The 19,097-nt window shown below is 44.3% G+C and overlaps 1 protein-coding gene across 1 annotated transcript in view; it reads left to right on the plus strand.

Moving 5' to 3' along the window:
* Positions 1 to 792: 792 nt before the first annotated feature.
* Positions 793 to 19,097, plus strand: part of Tmed10 (transmembrane p24 trafficking protein 10) — a 37,692-nt gene continuing 19,387 nt past the window's right edge. The window contains exons 1-2 of the mRNA XM_075947266.1: positions 793 to 1,072; positions 17,233 to 17,344. Coding sequence (XP_075803381.1) covers positions 848 to 1,072; positions 17,233 to 17,344 — 337 coding nt within the window. The 5' untranslated portion in view covers positions 793 to 847. The remainder of the gene's footprint in view (positions 1,073 to 17,232; positions 17,345 to 19,097) is intronic.

Here is a 19,097-nt window from a genome sequence, read left to right on the forward strand (position 1 = left end):
CCTATGTGAATCAGATCACGATGCATGAGCCACTTGGAAGTTACAGAACATGCTTAGGAAACATACAATTTCCGCTCTCGAAAATGCTCACCTGGTAAATAATATTTTATGCTCATCTCTGACAGGAACAAAACATACATTTAAATATTTTGTTAGAGTATAGCTTAGCACAGAAGACTACTGTTGTTTCTTAAATAAATAAGAAGTACATTGTGAACACCGAAGTTAGACCAGGCCGAATACTGGGTTCAGAGGCGTTAACGGGATACCTGTCAATTCGCATACACCTGTTGACCTCTACACAGTCTTCTCCGAGTTAGAGACCCACAGGCACTAAAAGCCAAATAAAAACTTCGCTTTGTATTTTTCCTCTTCGGTGCTCCACTGTCCCAACTGCTACCAGAGTTGGCTTTTGGGACCTTAGCCCCAGCCTAAGCAGCCGGTGGGCGGGCCCAGAGAAAGGCTTTGTGGCTGTTCCTTATTGGGGCCTGGTTGCTATGGTGTCACCGACTTTAAAACGCGTCTGAACCACTTCCGGGAGGTTAAGCTAGAATTACTTCCAGGGCTGCCCGTACTTACTATGGCTCACCCAGCGGTCTTTTGCTTCAACAAATAAACCCTGTACAAAAAAAATAGCTGAGAACTTTTCTCTAGCTCCTGACGCCCGTGGTTATGACATACTACCGGATTTTTCCCGATTTTAAAAATTATTTGTTACACATTCTAATCTCTACTAGCCAATCTCCAAAATGGCGCCGACGGCCTCGCTGGGTCAGAGGCGAGTCACGTGGGTCGCCCCGGTTCCGGCGCGCTAGAGGCCCCGGGTGGTGAACGAGGCTCCGGCACCATGTCTGGTTTGTCTGGCCCACTCTCCTGGCCTGGCCCTCGCCCCTGTGCGTTGCTCCTTCTGTTCCTGCTCGGCCCCAGCTCGGTGCTCGCCATCTCCTTCCATCTGCCCGTGAACTCCCGCAAGTGTCTCCGCGAGGAGATCCACAAGGACCTGCTCGTGACGGGCGCCTACGAGATCACCGACCAGTCGGGGGGCGCAGGCGGCCTGCGCACCCATCTCAAGGTGCGGCGCGGGGGCGGACGGCCAGACGGCCGGCGTCGTGCGGGGGAGGCCGAGGTGGTGGGGAGGCCGGCCGGCGGGCGGAGGCCGGGGGTTGGCCTGCTCCCCCAACCCCAGCGCTCTGGACGTGCGGTGCGGACCGCCCCTTCACCCCGCGCGTTGGGGTTCTCGGGGCGGGGCTGCGCGCCCAAATCCCGGGCCCGTGGAAGGGCTTGGGAGGCGTTGGCGGCCTGAGAGCCTAGAGAGCTAGGACTATTTCGGCTGTCGTCAGGGTCCTGCCCCTGGGAGGGCTCAGGAATCTTGAGCAATAACGTGATTTCCCCGAGTAATCCTAGAGGATCAGTGGGATTGACATCATAAGACACCACAACACCTACAAGATAATGGAGACAATAAGATTGACTGTGACTAATAAAAAGTGTTATATATTTAAGCATCTGCCGTGTCACTTCCTGTGCCTTTTAAAGGTTGTACGGTTAGTTCAAACACTCCATAAATAAGGAAACTGAGGCTCAGGTAGAATGAACAAGTGTTCCCGGTGGAATTGGCCCAATCAGTGAATTGACGGAAAAGTGCCACAATCTTCCTTTTGCTCTTAATTTGTGATTTCTGGGATTTATCAGAGTTCATTATTGGTCACAAGATGGTCGTAGTCTCTAGTGTCTTCACTTAGCTACACCAGGTTCGGCTGGACCATTGGATGGTGACAGCTTCTTTACATAATGCCTTTTGGTCCACGTTTTCAGGGGGGTTTTGCTTGGCCAGATTTTTGAGATGTTAATAGTCAACATCTTGTGTTCTGGGTAATTGTATTCATTCACATTTAACACTGGCAATTTTCTTGCTTCTTTTAACGTGTGGGTGCCTAGGGTCCGTGGAGGGGCATCAGATTTCCTAGAACTGGAGCTATAGATGGTTGTAAACCACCATGTGGGTGCTGGGAACTCAGCCTGGGTCTTCTGAAAGGGCACCAAGTGACCTAAACCTCTGAACCGTTTACTGTTAACAAGCTTCAGATGTAGTGTTTAAGGTGTCAGACCACAGTGGTGGTACTGTAACATACTTTGAGAAAACCTCTTCAGGGCTATTGTTTTGTGATCCATGGTGTATAATCCTCCTTAAATACTGAATTGTCTAAGTGGTGATGGCACATACATTTTCAAGACGTGGATACAATGTTTGGGCTTTAGTCATGCTTCAGGCTCTTCTCAGTAGAAGTAATGCCCCGAATCAAAGAATTTGAGCAGCCAAAGAGGCCTTGCTCTGCTGCGTTGCTGTCGCCCCTGGAGTCCTGTGTTTGGAAAGTACTCAGTGGCTCGCTGCTGCCTGGCTGATAATTGACATTTACCAACACGCTCCTCATGAGAACGCTCTTGAAGCTTCCTGTGTTGTTAGTCTCCCACCCGTGTTCTAACTGGGGCCTCGCTGGCCAGAGCTCATTGTCACTACTTCTGTTTACCCTCGTCTCCCTTCTTAGACCAGTAGTTTCCTCAGCAGGCCTTGTTCCCCTGTTTGTGTTTTCTGGAGTGTTCAGCGTGGTGCTTCACTTCTGGTAGCACTGAGTGGAAGGAGAAGCTGTGCTGTAACCCTAGAGTAAGGTTACTCTACTTTGGCCTGGAACCCTCTCTCCTCCTGCAAGTGCAAGAGTTATAGGTGTGTGCCAGTATGCCCAGCAGTACCCAGGCTAGAATGAGTTGCCTTGCAAACATGTGAGCCCCTTGTCTTATCTGGTTTTAAAAATGAAATTTTAAAAAACATACAAATTTTGATGCCAAATTCCCGAGTTTTATCGCCAGCCGCGTGGCTGTTGGCAGTGTTTTGTCCTCACTATTAGAGAGAATATAACCGTTACTTCTGCTACCCAGATTCTGCGACTGCTCAGGATCCACGCTGGCTTAATCTTCACTCTTTCCCTTTAGTATTTTATGTTAAACCGTTCTGAGCCCAGGAAACCCTGGATATTTCAGTCTAGTCGACGTCAGCTTGAATCTTTAAAAAAAGATAGGAACATGACTACCATGCTTTATGGCCTTGTGACACCCTTCCAAAATTAACAATGAGCTAGGTACAGTTGCATGTGTCTGTAGTCCTAGCTAGTCAGGGGGCTGAGGCAGGAGGATTAGTTGAGCCCCAGGAATTTGGAACCAGGTTGAACAACATAGTGAAGACAAGGCTAAAGTGAGACGATCCCTTGAGCCTGTGAGGTCGAGATCTGTACGGTTTAACAGATTTAGACCCCTTTCTCCAAACCAAACACATTAAAATCCCACAATGATTCCTTAATGTCATGTAATACCCATCAGATTTCCATAAGTAAAGGCTCTTGTCACTATGCCTAAGTTCAACCCCTGGGATGCACATGGGAGGTGGGGACAGTCAACTCCCAAAAGCTGTCCTCAAACTTCCACCTGTGCACATATGCAAAATGTGCACACACATAATAAATTACAACAACAATTTAAAAATTTCCCACTTGTTTGAAAAAGACCTATTTAAAGTTAATTTGTTGGGGCCAGAGAGGTGGCTTAGCAGTTAAGAACAAGTACTATTCTTGTAGAAGACCTCAGTTAGGTTCCCAGCACCCACTCCGACAGCTCCGCCATTATTTCTTACAAAGGAGTAAGGTATAAATATGGAATCGGGTTCCATTTTATCTTTTTGATGTGGGTACTTGATAGCTGGTGTGGTATAGGGATGGTTGATTGTCTCCACCCACCATGAGGACTTGGGAGGCAGAGACAGGTGGATCTTTGTGAGTTTGAGGCCAGCTCGGTCTACAGAGCAAGTTCTAAGACAGGCTCCAAAGCTACAGAGAAACCCTGTCTCGAAAAACCAAAACCAAACAACCAAAAATGCAAAACAAGCTGTTTCAGACACACTTTGTGTTGCAGATTTCCAGTTGTCTACTTTATCACTCTCTTTCCCACTCATTGCACAAAATGAAGCTAAGCCATCCTTCGTCATAGATTAGAAAGACTTCGTTACCCAGATGTGAAGTTGGAAGTGCCCCCTCATCATCTGTAGTTAGTATAGACGTTACTCTATTAACTTGAGGTCCTAATAAAGCCTGTTGTAGGAGCCATGGTCCTGAGTGAAGGGACCGTAGATGTGAGCACCGTGCTGGACAGTGTGAAGAGACGTTCTATGTTATACAGTTGCCATGGTTGTTAAGAGAATGATTATATTTCTGGTGTCTGTACTGAGAACATTTCTGTATTGTAGAGGAAAACAATCAAAAACCTGTTGCTTATTTCTCAAAAGAAGCTTTTCTTTTATCAGTAACTATCGTGTGAATCCTCGCTTGGGCTCACCTTTTTCTTTTAGTGAAAATATGGCCCTGTTAAATTGATATTTAATGATATTGGTATCAGTGGATTAAAACCAGACCAGTAACTAGATGGTTTGTTACAGAAGGCCAGTTGGTACATTAACATTTGATTGCATTACAGTTGAGTTTCTTCTTGCATTATATACAAATCTTCTAGCTCTTTCTTTAAGCCCTGACCCATTTCCTTCTTCATAAAAGTTAAAGGATGGTGTTTCTTACTCAGTGACCAGTTAAGACTGTTCTAGAAAGGGGGACTGCTTAGATTTTGAAGTCAGTGATAACCTCTGAAGACAATCTAGTTTTTAGGAAGAGGAACAGATTATAAAGGTGACCTTGAGGGGTGCAGTGACCTTGGCTTGCCAGTTGATGGCTGATGTTTGATGTTAAGCCTCTGCCTCCATATTCCTATCTTCCCGGCAGCACAGACAGTAGGGCCCTCTGTGAAAGCATCCTGCTGGCCACAGACCAGAATTTGGCCCGCAAACAAGCCTCAGACTTGAGGGAGGCTGATGTCATCTGCTGTATCCTGCGCCCCAACTTCATTGTTCAACATAATGTGTGGGAAATCAAGAGACTACTTGTTAAAAGAGAACAAGGCTTTGTTTGTGCCTAAAAGGGTCATGCTGGAGGTTTTTACCGTAAATAACTCTGGAACAGTATGAAAAAAAACATTTGATCTGGCTTCACCCCCGCAGTGGTGGTGTTGGGGCAGCGACTGGCCTTTCATTCTCCCTGCCTCCCTTCCTCTCTTTCCTCTTCTTCCCTGTGTCCACCCCCGGCAGTCAAGCTTGACTGTTGCCTGTGTTAAGTTAATGTAGCAAATGCTGACAGAAGCAGGAAGAGAGCAGCATCTGCCTGTTATCCCACCAGTGCTTGAAGTTTTCCATTTCTGAGTCTCAGTTATACAGAAAGCCCCTTCCCTGATCGTATTTTAGCTTAAACCCCATGGGCGGTGGTGCTGTGTCATCACTGAGTTGGGTGGGACACCTGAAGGATTTAGAGCTGAGTGCTGCTTGCTGTTTCGGTTTGACTTTGTTCTCAGTAGGATCTCTGTGTTCTTCTGACTTCCAGAAACACAGGCGATAGACTGTATTTGCTCATGACTGGGAATTCAGGGTAGGTAGGGGTATGAATTAACAGGTACTGTTCTTGCAGAGGACTTGAGTTTGGTTTCTAGCATCCCACTGGGTGGTTTACAGCCATCTATGACTCCAGCTCCAGGGCCACCTGTGCTTCCACATAGACAGCTGTAATTAAAAATAAATCTTACAAAAAAAAAGAAGAAAGAAAAATTAGTAAATTCTGTTCATGATCTTCATTTTCGAAATACACTTGTGGTTTGCATATTTCTTTGTGTAGGAAGTTGAACTCAGAGCTTCTAGAATACTCACATACCTAACCCCTGCCCTGAGTTAGTCTGTCTTTTTTCCCCCCATCTTAAGACATGGTCACATATAGCCTAGGCTAGGCTCAAACTTGTTGTGTAGCTGAGGATAACTCTTCTGTTCATCTTCTCTCTGTTTCCCAGATGTTGGAATTATAGGTATGAATTACTACCCCTGGCTCTGCACTGTGTGTGTGTGTGTGTGTGTGTGTGTGTGTGTGTGTGTGTGTGTGTGTACATGTGTGAGAATCCCATGCGAGCATATGGAAGTCAGAGGGCAACCTGCAGGAGTTGATTGGTGTGGGTTCCTGGCACTGGCTTCAGATCACCAGGCTGGGATCAAGCACCCTTATTGGCTGAACCATCTTGCCAGCCGCAGCCTTTTGAAATGTGTGTCAGTCTTTTCCCTGACAAGAACTCCTCGTGGGTTTTTTGGAATAGGATCTTACCTGGAAGTCCTGGTACTCACGAAGAGTTTAGTCTTAAAGTTGAGCCCCCACCTCTGCCTCACAAGTGCTGGGATTACAGGCATGAGCAGCAGAGCTGGCTTCCTGTTGAATTATTCTCGTAGTTTACTTCTTATCAGATTATAAACCACATTCCGGAAGTGCCAGAGTTAACCCTGCTTTCCTCACTGTGTTGGTTGGGTTTCTATTGCTGTGATAAAACACCATGACCAAAAGCAACTTGATCTATATAGTGTGCTGTCCAGGAAGTCAGGGCAGGAACCTGGAGGCAGAAACTGAAACAGGCCATAGTGGAATGGGGCTTACTGGCATACTACTTGAGGCTTGCTCAATTTGTTTTCTTTTTCTTTCCTTCTTGCCTCCTTCCTTTCTTTTTCTGGGGGGTAGTTGTTGTTTTTGTTTTGTTTTTCAAGACAGGGTTTTCTGTAGCTTTGAAGCCTGTCGTGGAACTAGTTCTTGTAGACTAGGCTGGTCTTGAATTTAGAGATCCACCTGTCTCTGCCTCCCAAGTGCTGGGATTAAAGGCACGCACCACCGCTACCTGGCTCAATTTGTTTTCTTATATTATTCAGGACCACCTGCCTATAAGTGGCACTGCCCCCAGTGAGTTGGGCTCTGCCACATCAATCAACCATTATAAGAAAATGCCCCATAGGCTTGCCCACAGCCAATCTGGTGGGTGCGTTTTCTCAATTGGGTTCCTTTTTGGTTTTTCGAGACCGGGTTTCTCTATAGCTTGATACCTGTCTTGGAACTAGCTCTTGTAGACCAGGCTGGCCCCAAACTCAACAGAGATCTGCCTGTCTCTACCTCTCAGGTGCTGGGATTAAAGATGTGCGCCACCACTGCCCGGCTGAGGTTCCCTCTTAAATGATTCTAGCTTGTGTCACCATGGCAAAACACTAACCAGTGCATTTATTCTCCCTTTCTGTCATCTGAAAGGATGGAGTACCTGCTTTGCCAGGCCTTTGGACCGTCCAGTTTCAAATGTCCTACTGTTTCCTTGACGATAGAGCCTCTTGTTCTCTGTTTCCATGCAGTGACCATCTGGGCCCAGTTGTTCTGGGTTTCGTTAACACAGCATACTGCTCTGCCTTTGGCGAGCGGTTTGGCGGGAAGAATGAGGATAACCTGAGGACTTACGGAGTTCTGAGCTAGGACTGTCAGACAGTTATGAGAAGTACTGCGAGCCCTTCAGACAGTAATACTCCACTGAGTGCTTGCATGACAGGCACGGTTCCAGGCCTGGGCCCTCTGCAGTGATCTTATGAAGGGTGCTCAACCGTGTCCTTCCTTTGTGAGTAAAGCACACCTTGTCAGAGGCTTTACAGCCAGTAAGTGATGTGGCCAAGAGTCAGACTCTAGAAACTTCTGTTACTTTTCTTCTCTGTTTTTGTTTGTTGATTTGAGACCGGGCCTTGTGAACCCTGTGGCCTTCTTTCTGACCTCTGCCTCTGCCTATGCCCAGGTGCTGAGATTGTAGGGTGCACTATCATGCCCAGCTCAGACCTTCCCAGCTTTTTTTTAATTTAATTAATTAATTAATTTATTTATTTATTTTTATTTATTTTATTTTTTTGAGACAGGGTTTCCCTAGTTTTGGAACCTGTCCTAGAACTAGCTCTTGTAGACCAGGCTGGCCTCAAACTCACAGAGATCCACTTGTCTCTGCCTCCTAAGTGCTGGGATTAAAGGCGTGCACCACTACCGCCCGGCGCTTTTTTTCTTTTTTAATTATTTTATTGTACATGTGTGGGTGTTTTGCTTGCATGTATGTCTGTGTGCCACATTCATGTCTGGTTCAAAGGAAGCCAGAAGAAGACCTTGGCTCTCCTGAGACTGGAGTCACTGATGCTTGTCCGCCGTCATGTGGGTGTTGGGACTGGACTGGTCGCTCTGCAAGAGCAACAGGTGCTCTAACGGGTGAGCCATCATCTTCCAGCCCAGAACCTTCCATCTTAACTAACACCCTGTATTGTCTCTCAGCGAAAGAAAGGAGGGGTCTTTGTCGAGAGTATTTTATTCTATACTGGGCTTCTAGGCAGGACCTACAGGGTTGGTAGTTGTCCTTTACTCAGTGTTCTATCAGACTGACTGTAACCTACGGAGACAAGAGCATAGATAGGGGCCAACTTGAAGGGAGTTACAGCTTACGTTTCTACCAAATTTATTTTTAAAAAATTTAAGAGCACTTGGGAGGCAGAGGCTGGTGGCTCTCTATGCGTTCAAGGCCAGCGTGGTGCACAAAGTGAGTTCCAGGACAGCTAGAATTGTTACACAGAGAAACCCTGCCTTGGAATAAACAAAACCCAAAAGGAGGGGAACAATTAAAAAGAAATGTAAGATTATTTTATGTATATAAGTGTTGCTTGTATGTATGTCTGTGTACCATGTGCGAGGCTGTTGCCTATCAAGACCAGAAGAGGGTGTTGGTTCCCTGGAACTGGAGTTAGAGATGGTTGTTAGCCACTATGTGGGTGCAGAGAATCAAACCTAGGTCCTCTGGAAGGGCAGCCAGTGCTCTTAACTGCTGGGCCCTCTTTCCAGCCCCTAGGATGGCTCTTCTGTCTGATGACTTTCTCATGATACAGCTGGGTGTATGTGTGGGTGGGTGGGTGGGTGGCGGGGACTACAGAGGTCAAATGTCATTCTTATTACATATCAACATGACTGTCACAGATCATCTGGCCGAGTTAGTGTTTGTCAGGCTTCTGCACAGTAGCTATTCTTTATGCTGTGTTCTTTGGGATGAAGTCATTTAGTGCAGCCAGCCCACACTTTTGGAGAGGGGAGTTGGATTGACTTCCTTAAGGGTGTGGTGTCAGTCTTCTGAAAGAGACTTGTCTCTTCTCCCTCAGTTGTTTGCTTAATTGTGTGTTACTGTATGGATTCATGGCTATTGTATACTTCAAATTACAGTCCATTTCCACTGTATTCGATGACCCAGTTGTTTCCAGCTTGGCTGTTCAGAGCGGTTTGTCTTTTCCACGTACTCCCATCCTTGGGGTTTGTTTTTGAGGGCTGGCACTATACGATACTATGATTGTGTGTATTTTCTAATTGGTCCTAGAATCCTGGGTCTCCATTTCTCCAGGGAGCCCTGTTTTTGTTTATTGGATCGTCTGTTATTAAAGTAGGTAGCATTGTTAATAAGTTTTTTTGTTTTTGTCTGATGCCCTCCTCCAACAGTTGTAGCAACAGGTTGCTGAATAGTCTCATCCTTGCAATTTTGGAGCAAAGCTAGTGTTCGGTGAACAGCAGGAGTGGGCTGGGATGGAGAAGAGAGTCATGGGAAGGGGGCCAAGTGCTTGAGCATTCAGGTTCCTCTGGGTCCTATATGAGATCAGGCCATCAGTGCAGAGAGAGGGTCAGTCACAAAGAGCTGAACTTGCACTGTTTGTGTCTTTAGAGACTGTGGTTGAAAATGGCAGGGACCTTCCTGATAAATTGTTCGTCTTCAGTTCCAGGAAAATCGCCCCTGAGCTAAGTTGGTGGGCTTTCATCACTGAACAAATCGTATACAACTCAGCTTGTTTGCTTCCAGTCTTTTACTCTCGATTTCGAGCAGACTTGAGGTCAGATGCACCATACAGACACCAGGCTCTTGAGACGCTTGCTTGTTCCTTCCTCCAGGTGCACACTGTTCTGTTTTATTCCTGTGTGCTTTATCGACCTGAGCGACCTACAGCTCCTCTACGTTCAGGCAGGGTGTTTGTTATCATGAATGTTCTGTGATGGAACTGGTCAGCAGGCAGGCCCCAGGACCAGCTCAAGAACCTGCTCCTAGCCACTGCTTAGACTAATCCAAGAAGAGAGGATTCTAGATGAGTTTATTTCCCCAGTGACCCATTTTCTCACTTAGTTTCGGTGTGAGTATTCACATAGTCTTGAAATCAACTCTTCTGCTTATACAATTAACACCTTTTTCCCTCTTTTCAAGTTGTGAATTTTGGTTTGCTTTTCATTAGAAACTGTTACCTAGAAACAAAATTTTATTACTTCCTATTCCATGATGTCATTTATGGACAAATTTTAGAACTTAATATTACCTTTGTTTAATCAGAGAAGTTTACGGTAAATTATTATGAGTATTTTGTTGTTGTTTAGCCTGGCATGGTAGTGCATGGTGACTCATGGCTATAATCCCATCACTGGGGAGGCAGGTTTCAGGAGGACAATCCCATAGTTGAGTTCCATCCCAGCTGGAATAAAAATTTTGTAATTAAAGGAAAGTTAAAAATATCATTTGTGGGGGGCTGGAGAGATGGCTCAGTGGTTTAGAGCACCGTCTGCTCTTCCAGAGGCCCTGAGTTCAATTCCCAGCAACCACATGGTGGCTCACAACCATCTGTAATGAGATCTGGCGCCCTCCTCTGGCGTGTGGACATACATGGAGGCAGAATGTTGTATACATAATAAATAAATCTAAAAAATATATATATATATCATTTGTGTCTGGGTTAGTGGTGTACAACTTTAATCCTGTCATTAGGGAGGCAGAGTTAGGCAGATTTCTAAATTCAAGGCCTATCTGGTCTATGGAGGGAGTTCCAGAACAGCCAGAGCTGAAAACCGAAGCAACAACAAACAAAACAAAAGGTAATGTCATTTGCTTAGGCTGCATTCCTAGCACTCAGGGAACTGAGGCAGGAGGGTTACCACAAATTCCAGGCTTCCCAGTGCTACAAGGCAAAGCTCTACCTGGAAAACCAATAAATAAATTAATTCATCATTTCAGCCCATAGATTGTGGGTTCTGATTAATCACTGTGTTTGACCCAGTTTCCTATTCTCTCATTTTAGCACCTGCTGGTTTTCATGATGATGTTGGGGTTAAGGGATGTGATTTTTTTTTCTTTGCAAGACTAATAGCTTTGCTGTTAAATGACTGCAGTTATTTGCACTTGATAGAAAGTTCCCTGGCTTTTAGGAAAATATTAAGATGGATTAGAATGCCCAGCAGTTTGCATGAGTTAGTCCAATCTGCAAGCTCAATTGCTTGGATTCTAAGTGTCCAGATAACTACTCTAACATGGTTGGGTTAACTTAAGTGATAAGGACAGAGTTGTGATGACCAAGGGAGCACTAAGCATTATTCAAATTGTTTCTGGAAGGCGAATTTCATGCTGTTGAAAGGCGGTGGGTTGGGGTTGGTGTGGGGGTCCCTGCACGTCTACAGCTGCTAGGGAAATAAAGGATCCTTGTGAGGTAAAAATGAAACTCTGGTCAGCACAGCTTAGCTGTTGATGGGTCAAATGCTTCCAGAGTCTGACCTCAGGGTTTATTTTCCTTACACATTTAAACACAGAAAAACTTTGGGAAAGGCTTCCACATGGCAGTTATCACAGCAAAACTTCAGGCTACAGCTCTTCAGCCAAGCACCTATGACCTTAACCAGAGGAATGAACTTTATTGATTGATAAACAGTGTTCAGGGCATGGGCATAGGGGAAGGGTTTGTAATAAGCATAAAGATGTGTTCCATTGACTGAGGATTGCTCAGGATTTGGGGGGATTCAGTTGAAGGCTGGTGTTATAGAATAGCAAAAGATCACCAGGTTATTAGACAAAATCCACTCCCGCCTTCTAGATGAACAGGTGCCATTTGCTCCCTTTGAAGACAAAAGGCTGTGTGTTTAACAATTCTGGTTTCTAGTGCTTTCTGAAAGTTGAGACCTCTACAGGTTGGAGCTGGAGAGATGGTTCAGTGGTCTTGTAGAGGACCTGGGTTCATTCCCAGCAGCCTCATGGTACCTCACAACCATCTGTAACTCCAGTTTCAGAGTATATAATGCTTCTTTATCTTTTGACCTCTAGATACATGTGTGTTACACATACAAACATACAGGCAAAATACATACATAAAATTAAATCTTAAAAAAAAATTTAAAAATTGGGTCCTTCATTCAACCCTCTAGTAATGCAGTTGAATCTTTGCCCTCAAATGAATTTACCGTCTTATGGGTTTTCAGATGTCATGGAGGATACAGAGCAAGTAGTTCTTCCATTCTGTAATTTCTCAGCGCAGTGTAGAGGGGGCATTTATAGGTCCCAGTTGTAGGTATGGATTGTGGAGTCCTTAAAGGAACAGTTCTGGATTTGTGTTGCAGATCCAGTTAGAAGTATGGATTGCTGTGGAGTCCTTAGAGGAGCAGTTCTGGATTTGTATTGCAGATCGCTCCATGCAGCATCGCCACCAATGCTTTGCTAAGAGTTTTATGACCTGCATTTAAGGACTTTTATAATCTGGAAGGGCTCCTTTCATTAAATTAAAAAAAATATTGAAGAACACTTTTAATATTTTAGGAGAAAAAGTGATCATGAGCTGTCTTCTAGGAAATAAGGTGGTTGGGCAAATGTGTGCCAGCTCTAATAAATGCTGTTAAATTGAGTTGTTTGTCTAGGCCGGTGACCTGGTCCCTTCCTTGCCTGGGTATGGAGAAGATGAAATCTCTGATCGTTCGCTGCTGTAAGCTTGCTCCTTTCTCCCGTTGTCCTCTACTGGTTCCCTTACGACTTAACACATCTTAGCAGCTCTGTTCCGTTTAGAATTGTTCCGTTTAGAATTAGACTAGAAGCAAAAGCCATAATGGAATCTCTTTGCCCAGATTCACTCTAGAAAAGTTCTGTGTTGTCTGAAGCCGTTCATAGGAGATTAACCAAAGTGGGGTTTTCACATCGCTTTGTTCCTACAGTCTGCCTTTTTAATTTTTTTTAGATTTAATTTTATATATATGAATATTTTGCCTGCATGTATGTATGCTGTATCACTTGTGTGCCCCGTAACTGAGGAGGTCAGAAAAGTTTCGTAGCCTCTGGAACTGGAGTTATAGATGGTTGTGAGCTCACATTTGGAAGCTGGGAGTCAAGCCCAGGTCCTCTGCAAAAGCAGCAAGTACTCTAAACCCCTGTGCCATCTCTTAAATCCGCGTTTTTGAACTTTGCGGTGTGCTTTTGGGAGGCTGGCAGTAGGAAAGTGTCTGGTTCTGGAGAGAGGAAGTGGGGCAGCATACTTGCTACATAATGGGATTTGATTAGTTTCCAGACCTTTTTGCCTTATAATATGTGTATAGTCGGGATTATCAAGAAGTTTGCTTGCTTGCTTTTTTTCCTTAATTGATTATCCAGGCAAAGTATCCCATGAACAGAGGCATTAATGACTCTTGAGGGCCCAGTGTTCCTTAGCTGAGCTCATGACCCCTGTGTCTGCCTGCTCATCCCTCAGGTGCGAATGAATGCAGATGAGCAGTGCTGTGCACCCTTTGGGAGGACTGTTAGCTGCCTTGACGTCTCGGCTTCCCTTGGTTGATGTTCACCTGTTAAGTTTCATAAATTCCTATGTGCATTGCATTCCGTCTGTCCTCTTTTGTGTATTGTTTTCAGCTTCATTTTTGTATAACTGGTAAACAGAAGTTGTATTTACAATGTTAATGCTTTGACAAACCAAGTTAATTAGATTATTTTACCACTTCATACCAAAAGCCAACAGATACACAGAAAGAACAGATACCATCTTTTTTTTGTTTGTTTGTTTTCTTTGTTTTTTTTTAAATTTAATAATTTTTTTAAGATTTATTTATTTATTATGTATACAACATTCTGCCTCCATGCATGCCCACACGCCAGAGGAGGGCGCCAGATCTCATTACAGATGGTTGTGATTCACCATGTGGTTGCTGGGAATTGAACTCAGGACCTCTGGAAGAGCAGACAGTGCTCTTAACCACTGAGCCATCTCTCCAGCCCCTTGTTTTTTGTTTTTTTGAGACAGAGTTTCTCTGTAGCTTTGGCTCCTGTCCTGGAACTAGCTCTGGCTTTGAACTCACAGAGATCTGCCCGCCTGTGCCTCCCAAGTGCTGGATTAAAGGTGTGTGCCACCACGGCCCGGCTGTCTGTCATTATTAATCATAAAGGAAATGTAAAACAAAGCCAAAACAGCAAAAAGTAAATAGTTAATAACCTTTCCCTCACTTACCCAGGGACCACAGATTGCAGTGTCTTAAATATTTCCCAAGTTAATGGGTGATGTGAATTGCCTAAACTCTGAACTAATATTTAACCAGTGTTATTAGAGAATTTGGAAATTTTATTAACACATCCTTTCAAATTTGTCTAACAAGTTAACTTTCTTTAGTTATTATTTTTTCCAAAATGCAATAACTTTATTTTTATGCTAAGTAACATATGCCTTTGTAGAAAATTAAGAAAATAGAAGAGGCAGTAAAAAAGACTGATTAGAGTTCAATTCTCAGAACCCCTGTGGTAAAAGGAGACTCTTACTTCTACATGTGTGGTATGGCCCCTGCCCTCATCAAAATAAGTAAATAGATGTAACAAAACACAGAGAGAGGCTGATTCTGTGTGTGTGTGTAAAGAGGAAGTCCTATTATTCAGAATTAACTACTTTTAAAATGTACTACTACTTAGCCTGTGGTACATGGTAGTACACGCCTGTGAGTTTGACCCCAGCCTGGTCTACATAGTGAGTTCTAGGATGGCCAAGACCACATAATGGGGAGATACTGTCTCAAAACAACAACAAAACAAAATGTAAGGTGCTTCTACCTCCATGTATTGTAAATCCAAATAAAATATCATTATGTCTTGTGTATTTGATATGTAAATACTTGAGTAGGCATTTTCAGTCATTGCATACATTCCTTGTTGTCTCAGAGCCTTTTTGGAGCTTCAGCAGCAGCACCCTGTCGGAGCAGAGTGTCTGGAAGTTTGCAGTCTCTGCAGCCCCTAGGAGGGACTGTCAGGGCTGCTATGGGAAAGGCCCTGAGAAGACCTGGCGTTCTTCAGTAGAGAATAGTGGTGGTTGCTAGATAGGTTGATTGTGTACTTCAGGTATGGATTTGCTATGCTTTTCCTTATGGTAAAATACCAGCTGTTTAAGAAAGAAGGTGGTTGGGGCTGGAGAGTCATCTCAGCCATTAAGAACACTTGTTGCTCTTCCATAGGTTCTAGGTTAATTCCCAGCGCCAAGTTGGCAGTTCACATATATCTGTAACTCCAGTTCCAGGGGATCTGACACTGTCTTCTGTCTCCTGTAGGCACCAGGCATGCACATGGTACACGGGCATATATGTAGGCAAAACACCCACTGTCTTGTTTTTGAGACAGGCTCTCTCTACAGTCCTGGCTGACCTAGAACTCACTATGCAGTCCCGGCTAATCTTGAACATAGAGAGATCTGCCTGCCTCTTCCAGTGCTGGGATTGAAGGTGTGCGCCACTACACCCGGCTAAATAATTAAGGTGTTTTAATTTCTCCATTTGTCAAATATAAAGAATGTGTTAGGCCAGGTGTGGTAGCACACACCTTTAATCCCAGTACTCTGGAGGCAGAAGCAGGTGGATCTTTGTGAGTTCAAGACCTCCCTGATCTGTATAGCCAGGGTTTTATATTGAACTTTTACAACATACTAAACGTAGTAGTAACTAAGTGGCATGCGTGCTTATATGTGCACATGCATAAATAGGCTGTAATCTCGGTGCTCCCTGGGGTGAAGAGGCAGAAGGACGTTGCAAGTCATTATCTGCTACATAACAAATTCAGGGACAGCCCAGGCTGTATGAACCCTGTCTTTTTTTTGTTTTTTGTTTTTTTTTTTTTCGAGACAGGGCTTCTCTGTGGCTTTGGAGCCTGTCCTGGAACTAGCTCTGTAGACCAGGCTGGTCTCGAACTCACAGAGATCCGCCTGCCTCTGCCTCCCGAGTGCTGGGATTAAAGGCGTGCGCCACCATCGCCCGGCTATGAACCCTGTCTTAAACAACAAAGAGGGCTGGGCGATGGTGGCATACTCAGGAGGCAGAGGCAAGTGGATTGCTGTGAGTTCGAGGCCAGCCTGATCTCCAAGAGCTAGTTTCCAGGACAGGCTTCAAAGCTACAGAGAAACCCTGACTTGAAAAACAAAACAAAACAAAACAAAAAAACCAACCAAAAAAAAAAAAAACCAAAACAACAACAACAGAAAGGTCTGAATGTGTGCTACTTGATTTTACTTTAAAAATTTCACTTCTAGACTGGGCATGGTGGAACATGACTTTAATTAATTTCAGCACACTGAGATTGGCAGATCTCTGTGAGTTCAAGGCCTGCCTCATTTATATAGTGAGTTCCAGAGCAATGTGGGAAGACTTTATCTTAAGACAATTTTTTTCATCTATCAAAGAATTCCATTTTAACAAATGACATTAGCATATTAAGTTTAATGTAAGGAAGCCACTTTCACATTGCAAAATAGCTTCCTCTTTTAAGTGACGAGTGGTTATTGGCTTTAGCCTGGGGTCTCATTCCTTAAATCATCCCCTTGCTTTACAGGTGGCCACTTACCAAGGTATGCCCTTCATCTGTTCTTGTAGGTGACCCTTCGATCATGGAGCAGTTACAAATGGGGAGGTCTGCTGTGACCCTCGAATAAACAAGTCGTTTGTGAATGATAAAGATGTCTTTTTGAAGAGAAAATTAGGCTTATCCTCTATGTCTAAGATTCATTTTTTATTTAGTGTGTGTGTGTGTGTGTGTGTGTGTGTGTGTGTGTGTGTGTGAGAGAGAGAGAGAGAGAGAGAGAGGGAGAGAGAGAGAGAGAGAGAGAGAAACTGTGTGTGAGAGAGATGCCCCTCTTTTTTTAAACTAAAATTTGGTATTTATTTCCTACTGAATTGATCTTATTTTATTATTGCAGATCTGAAGTAATTTTTGAAATTTTAAACAAAGTCTTGATGATATGCATTCTCTGTGTAGTTAAGGATGACCTTGAACTTCTGACTCTCCTCCCAATACTTGAACAGTATTGGGATTGCTGGTGTGCACTGCCACACTGGGTTTTTATATGGTGCTGGGGCCTTTGTGCATGCCGTCTTCAGTGAGCAACATTCCCAATTCCTGGCTCTTTTCATATTATCTCTGTCTCCCCAGTTTCTGTAATTACCCTTCCTCAGAGTTCTTTACCAAGTAACTGTTTTTTTCTTTCTTCTTTAGATCACAGATTCTGCTGGCCATATTCTGTATGCCAAAGAGGATGCAACTAAGGGGAAGTTTGCCTTTACCACGGAAGATTATGACATGTTTGAAGTGTGTTTTGAGAGCAAAGGTAAGTGATCACAATGTCTTCCCTGCATTAAGCCTCCTCTCCCACTCTGCAGAGCTACTTGCTGTAGTGAGCACTTGATTTCCGGCTTCATTTGGTTCTTGTTTATTCTGACGCAGAACCTTGTAGCCTCAGTGTGAGTTCATCATCTACAGATCGCTCTGTAGCAGATGCTGGTAATGGAGGAGGCTGGCCTGTGTAGTGGTGAGGTCCTCTGGAGCTGGAGAAGACTCAATTATTTTCCACTTAGTTTTGCTTTGAGCCTAAATCTTCTGTACCAAAATCTGGAAAAGGAAAAAAAAAATAGATTATCTGTTTGCCAGGCAAATGCAGAGAGAGCGAGAGAGATCTATCTTAGAATAGATATATTCTTAGAAACAGAATATCTATTCTAATAAGAAATTGTATAGTTTATACTCAGATCAGCCAAAGACCCATGGTTTTGTGGTTTTAACTGGACTTGGAAAATGCTAATGCTGTATGCTGTGGCACACAGAAATGAAAGACTTTGGTAGACAGAGAACAAGAACCAGATATAGTAACTTGCACCTACAATCCCAGCACTCAAGAAACTCAGGCCAAAGGATTGCTGTGAGTTTGAGGCTATCCTGGGCTACAGTGTAAGAGCATCTTCAAAAATATTTTTAAAAAAATCACTGGGTGGTAGTGGCGCGTGGCTTTAATCCTAGCACTTGAAAAGCAGAGATAGGTGGATCTCTGTGTGTTCGAGGCCTGCCTGGTCTACAGAGTGAGTGCCAGGACAGGCTCCAAAGCTACAAAGAAACCTGCCTGTCTCAAATATATATATTATTTCAAAAAAGACAGGAGAGAAAAGGTGGGATTTTGTTGTTTGTTTTTTGCCATAGTGGAGATTGCATTTGCTGTGTCACCGAAATACATTCCTAGACCAAGAAGGAGGGGATCTGATCACTTAGACAAGCAGAACTGAGACCTATTTAAGTTTACTTCACCGTGTGGCTCAGGCTGGTCTTGAACTCCCAGTGGTCTTCTGCCTTAGGTTCCTGAGTGCTGGCATGACAAGTGTGTGCCACCATCCCTGCTGCCTCCCCCAATGTTAGGAGTGGAACTCAGGGCCTCGGATGTCAAAGGCAAGTTCTCTGCCACTGAGCTATAATCTCCTAACTTAGTTGGCTTTCTCCTGCTCTGATAAAATGCTAACCAAAATCACTTGAGGAGGAAAGAGTTTTTGTCACTCACAGCTTGCAGTACATCATGAAGGGAAGTCAGGGCAGGAGCTGATGCAGAGGCCATGAAGGAACACTGCTCACTGGCTTGCTTTCCGTGACCTGTGCAGCCTGCTTTCTTAAACGCCTAGCCCAAGGTGGTACCACCCACAGTGCGCCCTCACATCAGTCGTTAACCAAGAAAATGCCCCACAGACAATCTGATGAGGTTTCTCTTCCCAAATGAATTGTGACTGTGTCAAGATGACAAAACACTAACCAGGGTTTGTTTGTTTATTTGTTTGTTTGTTTATAGATTTTATTTTTTGTGTATGTGTACCACATGCAGAGAAGGTCAGGAGAGGTCTGGAATTTTGAGTTAAGGATGGTTGTAAAATACCATCTGGGTGCTGGGAACCAAACCTAGGTCCTGTGCAAGAACAGCAAGTTTAAGCCGGGCGATGGTGGCGCACGCCTTTAATCCCAGCACTCGGGAGGCAGAGGCAGGCGGATCTCTGTGAGTTCGAGACCAGCCTGGTCTACAGAGCTAGTTCCAGGACAGGCTCCAAAGC

This window comes from Microtus pennsylvanicus, chromosome 14, assembly GCF_037038515.1.
Source record: "Microtus pennsylvanicus isolate mMicPen1 chromosome 14, mMicPen1.hap1, whole genome shotgun sequence".
In the NCBI taxonomy this organism is placed as follows: Eukaryota; Metazoa; Chordata; class Mammalia; order Rodentia; family Cricetidae; genus Microtus; species Microtus pennsylvanicus.